The following is a 7260-nucleotide window of genomic DNA, read 5'->3' as shown; positions in this document are numbered from 1 at the left end:
CATAGTATGTCTGAGGATATTTATTTCACAGTTACCAGTGATTAGAGGGCTGAGTTACATAGTGCAGCATTCATAAATAGGCAGCAAATCATATTAACAACATGGTACTCACTTGGAGTTTAATGACAGGATGTGAGACTGCACAGCTTTGTTCAAGGTACCAAGGCAGCTCCAAAGGCTGGCAATGAAAATGAGATACCACACCTGGAAAAAAACCAAGCGGCCGGACTAGGGTTTAGGAAAAATAAATAACACAGATGATCACATTGATGCCAAGGAAAAAAAGCTCAAATAGTAACAAGTAAAAGTATCCCCAAAGGGGAATTGATAACATGGGTATGGCCAGAACAGACTGGAGAGAAAAGCTCTGAGCTAGTCATAACTGCAGCTGGACCAACATGCCCTACACTTTTTGTGGTGTGTTAAATGAATCTAACTTCACCCCTTCCCAACCAGCTCATAGTCCAGCAGCTAGTAATAGCACTGTGTGCAAACACAGTTATTGAAGGTGGTTGGTCCACAGCTCCCCATCCCTTGTAAGGGACTACTGATCATCAGAGGTTTGCAAAGCATAAACTACACAAGAAAACAGGTGGAAGCTCCCACCAACCACACAGCACTGCTTGGTGCCCTGATCATGCATTATTCCCAGACAAGGCTACCAGACGTGTATCTCCAGATCCATTGACCCCACCCTGAAGAGGACCACGAGGTAAGTGAATCACAGCACTCCTCACAGGCTGACCTGGATTCAACTGGCACACAGAAAACAAATGGGGAGACACTGGAGGTGCTTTAAAGGGTTTGGACAGTCCACAGGGAATTAATATGGCTTGTAGTTCCAGTAACTGGAGAAAACTGAGATCTGGAAAGCAAGAGAAAAAGCAGTTAAACTCCTGGAATGCCTCAGCCATAGAAGAACAGAGCTTTATATTTACCACTATGAGTGTGAAAAGATTGAACTTTGCAGCATTATCTTGCACTGTGCTGCAGAAAGACAGCTCTGCTGCTGTTGTCACTGAGGAGGCTTAGAGCACACTGACATTTTCCAAGGTAGCGGCCAGGTCAGCTGCAGAGCTGGAACTGGACTTTGCTCTACTGGAAACCACTTTGCTGGACAGGTCTCCATGTCTCCTGCCCAGGCATTTCTTAACATGCAGCTCACGACTGAGAACACAAGAACTCTGACCGCTCCTTTCCATCTAGCTCAGCAAACATCTGCCACACTACATTCACCCCAGATGGCTGCTGTCTGCTCGGCACTGACAGCCAGCTCCTGGGCTCCAGAGCACTGACTCACAGCTTGTTTTCCGTCTATACAAAATATCTCACCAGATTTTTAGGATATCTAAGGTTCCCTCAAAATTCAGAGTTATAAAATGAAGCTCCTTCTCTAAAGCCATTACCTTGTCCTTCAGTTGCTGGCAAAGCTGCAGTGAAACTGTGAAGAAGACAAGGGCATCATTTAACCATGGGACAACGCACTCCATTTTGTGGACATGGCTGACTTCATAACGCTGGTTGCCAAACTCACTGGATAGGATAAAAGAAGAGCACAGCTTCACACAGCAGCACAGAACACAAAACTCAACTGTCCTCCATTCTCACAGAAGGAATCAGAATGACTTCTACATTTAAAACAGCACCTGGCAAAGTTACAGAACACAAACTCTCAGTCTACCTCCAACTGGACTCAGAGTTAAGCACAATTTAACAGTGTTCAGGTAGAAACATCATCACTTTCCAGAGCGGTGTGCTGCAGGAAGTGCAGGTGGCCATTCCAATAGTCTGATGTTCTACTGGCTAAGAACTCTCATCTCTTGCCAAACTCGTGACACTCTGTGGGTAAGCTGAGTCCTGAAAAGCCTTTCTCACAGTCATTAAAGAAACACTATTACAGGTAGCTGTGTGATTACAGGCACAGCCACAGCAAGCGACTCAGTTTAGTTTTTCCATTAAACAGTTTGATTAGAGCATCTGCTCCATTTGGACCTTACCCTCTGCATCCCTGTTACACAGCCTTGTAGCAACTGTACTTACAACATGGCTCCAGGGTTGTGCAGAATGGATCCTCCAGCAGGCTTGAAGTTCTAGGAGAAGGCAATGCTGATTAGGATTTTGAGGCAGTAAAATACTTGGAAGACCTATAAGATGTTCAAACCAGCATCTGTGTATGTCTGAATACTCTGTTCATATTGAATTCCTGACACTTGATCCCATTTTGCTCCTTTAGAAAAACATTCTACACAGCCGCCAAGTCCAATTTAGCTCCAGAATATAGAGCTAATATAGAATCACAAAAGTAAGTTCCCACTGAACAGAATATCCAGAAGAAAAGCAGAAAATTGGTTTTAGGAAAAATATCTCTATGAAGGGACTGTATTTCCTAAACTGTGAGTTTACTTCTGTTTTTATGGGACAACAAGCTGACCCAAGTATATTATGTTAAGCAGAAAAGTAACCACCAAAACCCCATTCAGAAAACTTAAGATGTGACATCAGTATAAAATGCAATACTACAACTGTGCCCTTCCAGAACTATGTATAAATTATCCAACTCTATTGCAAGGTAAAACATTGCCTCCCTAAAAATAATAATGACTTTCTCCAGAGAACTGTTATTTTCTTCTTGCCTAAAGAGCAATGTCACCAGCAGAGTTTAGAGCCAGTGTTCTGGCTGTAGAAGACCTAAATACAGACACAATACCAGTCATCCTGATTTCTACATTATCTTATGCTTATTAACAGTACACAATGTAACAGCGTGACCTCCTCACAGTAGGAGGCGAAGAGAGAGAAGAGAGATAGATAAACAAAGCTCAGGAAATGGCAGGCATTACCTTGGTCGTGCTGGGCTGCAGCACATGGAGTTGGTAGACAGTCAGGCACAGCTTATTCAGGTTTATATAGAAATTCACAAGGATGTCTGGAGGCAGAGCAGGGCTGAACATTTTCTGGTGAGAAAACAAATTGTTTCTGTATCAGTGAACAGACCATTATTTCTAATGCTACAAAATCACTTCCTTTTCTAAGCTATACAGCAAGTAGCCCACAGTGTGAGATACGACTAAAGAAAGAGATTGAGCAACATGCATGTAATGGTTGCTCCTCCTGCTGCAGTTGCATCAGGTGGTGTGGGCACGAGTGCTGGTGCCAAAAGAGGATGGAATAGTATTCATAGAAAGAAATCATCCCTGGACAACATTCCTGGGCATGGAACACAACCTCTCCCTGAGAACCAGAATCCTCAACCCCCAAGGGATACAGAACTGACGAGAATTAAAAGCTCAGGGTTTGCACTTACTTCATCTCTCTCCCCTTCTCTCCTTGCCCAGGAGAGGCTTCAGAAATCCATTCCCACCACAATGCAGCACAATATCCAGACCACTGCATGCTTTAGATTTAGACTATTGCACACTTACTGTGAGACCACTGGAGGCAATTTCTGGCAGGGTCAGCGTGGCTGGAGTGGTGAGTCGATTCCGAGCTCTTGAGAGCTGTAACATCACAGCATCCATAAGCTGGAAAATGTCAGTACAGCGTTGAGTGGGAATAAAACGATATCTTCCCTATCAGCAGCCCTTGTGCATACATATAGCAACTACAAAGATTTAGCTGAAATGTTTGATATTGTTCTGAGTTCTACTGAGTAAAGCCCAACCTCTGGTCCAGAGAGCATGTCTAGAAAGCTAGAATGCTTCTCTTCTCACCTTAAGAACCTCTGAGCCCGTCTTGAAGTGGTAGTTTACGTCTCTGTTCATAAGCAGGTAAATTGCTTGGTTTACATGGTTTCTAGCATCCTGGATCTGCAAAGGTACAAATGCAGCAGCATTAAAGAAGCTCTCTCTGTAATACACAAAAGAAAATAGATTTCACATTTCATTGGGAGTCATCTAAGAAAATGGTGACTTCTCAAATGTTAAGGCCATTTTTCTGTTACTGCTAGATGCCTGTCAATACAAATGTGCCATTGATGTCCAGATACGTTACTACATTGCTGACTGGACATACTAATAGCTACACCATTGTCACGAAACCATAACAACCATAGATTGTCAGTAAAAACATCACTACTGCCCCAAAGGAAGGGTGACATCAGACACTCTCTGATCCAGGTGTAGATCCAGGCACTGGGTCCTCCTTTAGAGGATGATGAGCTCTACATAAACAGCCTCCAGACTGGTGGTGTTTCAGGAACAAGCAGAACTTGCTTTTTTCTTGCTCTCCTAGAACCACAATTCTATTTAAATGTGTTTCCTCCCTTATCTTTTACCACAGTGTAGAATGGAACAGTCCTTACAGAAAGCAAGGAGGCAGCAGGTGCAGCAGAGGGGTAACCTTACAAAGTTAATGGTACCTGCTGCAGTTTCCACTGCTTGTCTTCCCGGAAAGCAAAATGCAGGAGCTGATTGCTTCTGGGCATCTTCAGATTCAGGTCCTTGAAGAAAGAAGAAAACACATCAGAGCAGGCAACTCCCACATGCAGAACACAGAGGCTGCCAATCCATTCTGCCTCTCACACCACCTTGGCAAGCTGTTAAAAGCAGTTCTACCATGGTCAGAACATCAGCCCTCTTCCAAGAAGATGTTAATACCACAGATAAGCTGAAGGGAATTTAGTGTATCAAGAACCAGGCAGGAAACACCTTCTTATCTGCAAAGTCTGCTCTCAAGGGAGTTTGAAATTACAACCACGTGGGTAGTAAAGGCAGAGAATCCCCAGAAAAGCTGAGTGCACCAACGACCACAGGAATTTCAGTGCCAGCTGCTATGACCAACATAAACCTCCATCCGTTACACTTCTCTCTTGCAGCCGAACAGGTAAATTTTTTGCAAAAAGTCCAAATTTAAGGATCTCTATGGTCTAATCTACAACCAAAGACATCTCCTATCCACTGCCAGTTCAACTGGCACCAAGACTGCGGTGTATTATGGCATTCCATTGAGGGGGAGGGCTCAAGATGCTGGATCTTGTAAAACGTGAGCGGTCCCTAAAACATTAAGGATTTTAGGCCTTCTAAAGAAGACAAAGAATGCTTATTGATCACTTCTAAAGCATAGCTACGAAGACCTCTCCCACATGTCTTTGTGGTACAAAGCATGAATGTACTCACAGCTTGACACAAGGCATCTCCTTGCAGTGTTAACACACCTTTTACCTGGTCCATGCTGAAATGAAAAGAATGAGAAGGAAATCTGGGTAATGAAGGTCACAGGAGACAACAGACACCCACATGCTGCCGGCAGAGCACGGCCCCTCCCCAGGCCGGGCAGCCAGCCATGGTCCCCTCCATCTGGGGGTCACTCTATGGGTCAGCTGCTGGGTGCAGGTCAGCTCTACAAACACATCCAAACCCCCAGTTCTTGGCATCCTTCCATACATTGTGCACCACCACACCCTGCCTGAAACATCATGTTCTGTTCCAAACAAGGCTTCATGTGTCACCTATCAACACTTTGGTTGCTGTTACAAACAAAAAGCACAGCCCAAACCCGTCCAAAGGTCCTGCGAGATGGCTCACACCTCCAGCAAACACTGGGGGAGGATTGAGGCGCCTGGGCTGTAAAGCTCAGTTTTGCCATTCCTTACATATGAACACATGAGGAGCTTCAGATCTGCACTTTTAAGATCCACCTCAGAAAAACAAGGAATAAAAGCTAAGCTCATTTTCATGCTATTGGAGACTGTGACTTTCAAAAACAAGACAGCAATGTTGCACCCTTCTTCAGTGCTCGTCACGCTGTCTCTAAGCAGCGAGGCACCCTGCCTTGCAGAGCTTGTAAACCCTGCCAAGGTGCAGAATGCTGACAGAGGACTATGCTGAAGGTGAAAAAATGGACAGCTATTTCAGAGCTACACTCCTGGAGGACACATACAAGGCTGTGTTTGTCCTGTGTCAAGGAGATTTAGCATTGTTATCACAGGGAGATTACGACAGTGGTTAAGGTTTTTAAGACCGGCCCTGCAAAGGGAGGAGTGCAGCCCCGACAGCAGCACCACTTACCCTGCCACACTCAGCATGAAGCTCTCCTGCTTGGTTGCTCCTTCTGAGCCCCCCGCTGGCAGGGCGAACCTGTGGGAGGCCTCCTGGCCCAGAAAGAGAGAGAGAGAGAGCAATGAGTGCTGGAGCCCCCTGTCCTGGCCCACCTCAGCCTGGGCACAGTGTGAGGCTGAACAACACCAGCAATGGGCCTGGAGCAGTGCAGTCACTCCTGTGAGCCCCCAGCAATCACAAGAGAACAGAGCACAGCTGCCCACTGTCACAGCGCCACTTCAGCAGCTTCACAGTGATTCCTGCAGGGCTCTCCCACAGCAGCCCCCAGGGCCCAGCCCTCCTGACTGTCCTGCAGCCACATCTCACCTTTAAGACATCCTCCAAAGCAGTACAATATATACAGGTACTGGAGAGCATCCTCACCTGCTGTGGGGCCACACGCAACGTCAGAACCACCACGATCCTTCCTCCTCGAGCATCTCCCCCCCTTCATTCCCCATTTTTACCCTGATCTCGCACCATGCACTAACACGGCCGGTACCTTGAGGATGTCGTGCAGCTGTTGCAGCACGGCGTGCACCTCCTCGTGCAGCAGCCACCTGAACTCTTCTTCCTGCACCGCAGAAACAGGAGCAGCGTCACCCCCCGCACCCGGCGCCATCACCGCCCTGACGCACCGACACGATCTGAGCCGTGTCCGTGTGCACCGTGCGCCATCCGGGTCACGGCAGCAGATCTTTGTTCTGCCGGACGCTGACGGTCCCGTCGCGGCCTCACACCGAATAGCACGGCCCGCCCCGCATGGAGCAGGCCCGGCCCGGCCCCGTTCCGTCGCTCCAGCTCGGAAGGGCCGGATCCCGCAGCTCCCGGTCCCGCTCCCGCTCCCGCTCCCGCTCCCGCTCCCGCTCCCGCTCCCGCTCCGCTCGCCGCCCCGTGTCACTCACCAGCACCGCCCGCTCCGCCGCGCTCACCATGGCCGCCGCCATCTTGCCACCAGCCCCGCCCCCAGCCGCCCCTATTGGTTGTCTATCAAACCGCAAGCCCCGCCCCCGCCCTCCTCTATTGGCCGTTGCTCTGCATCCAGCCCCCTCCCCACACTCCCTATTGGCTACAGCCTGCAGAGAACCTCGCTCCCTCCCTTTCCTATTGGCTTGGAGCACGCGCCCAGCCCCGCCCCTTCCCTCCCTTATTGGCTGCCTTTTAGTCCCGCCCTCTGGGCCGAGGCGCGGCGGTGACGCGTGCGGGGCGGGGGGGGGGCATCATG

The 7260-nt window shown here is 48.2% G+C and overlaps 1 protein-coding gene across 3 annotated transcripts; it reads right to left on the bottom strand.

Moving 5' to 3' along the window:
* On the bottom strand, positions 1-7023 carry ROGDI (rogdi atypical leucine zipper). 3 transcript variants are annotated; one of them, XR_001558431.2, is made up of 12 exons: positions 6941-7023; positions 6538-6609; positions 6006-6088; positions 5115-5169; positions 4358-4438; positions 3711-3806; positions 3423-3521; positions 2841-2954; positions 2041-2090; positions 1407-1533; positions 746-865; positions 1-204 (listed from the first exon to the last, which is right to left on the bottom strand). XR_001558431.2 is itself a non-coding variant. In XM_015877516.2 (11 exons), the coding sequence occupies exons 1-11, from the start codon at positions 6980-6982 to the stop codon at positions 824-826; spliced, it is 861 nt and encodes a 286-aa protein (XP_015733002.1). In that variant the 5' UTR covers positions 6983-7023; the 3' UTR covers positions 3-823. The 3 variants fall into 3 exon arrangements, 2 of the variants coding, with proteins under 2 accessions (XP_015733002.1, XP_015733004.1); XM_015877516.2 differs by having other exon boundaries at positions 3-865; XM_015877518.2 differs by lacking the exon at positions 6538-6609 and having other exon boundaries at positions 3-865; positions 6941-6997.
* Positions 7024-7260: the final 237 nt, after the last annotated feature.

This window comes from Coturnix japonica, chromosome 14, assembly GCF_001577835.2.
Source record: "Coturnix japonica isolate 7356 chromosome 14, Coturnix japonica 2.1, whole genome shotgun sequence".
Lineage (NCBI taxonomy): Eukaryota > Metazoa > Chordata > Aves > Galliformes > Phasianidae > Coturnix > Coturnix japonica.
Note: the sequence above shows the minus strand (reverse complement) of the source record. Positions and strands in the feature narration are given on the sequence as shown.

Coding starts and splice junctions, on each gene's coding strand:
- ROGDI (XM_015877516.2), bottom strand. CDS start 6,982: ATGGCGGCGGCCATGGTGAGCGCGGCGGAGCGGGCGGTGCTG. Junction 6,089..6,537: donor AGCTGCACGACATCCTCAAG/GTACCGGCCGTG, acceptor TTTCTGGGCCAG/GAGGCCTCCCACAGGTTCGC. Junction 2,955..3,422: donor TTGCCTCCAGTGGTCTCACA/GTAAGTGTGCAA, acceptor TTTTCTCACCAG/AAAATGTTCAGCCCTGCTCT.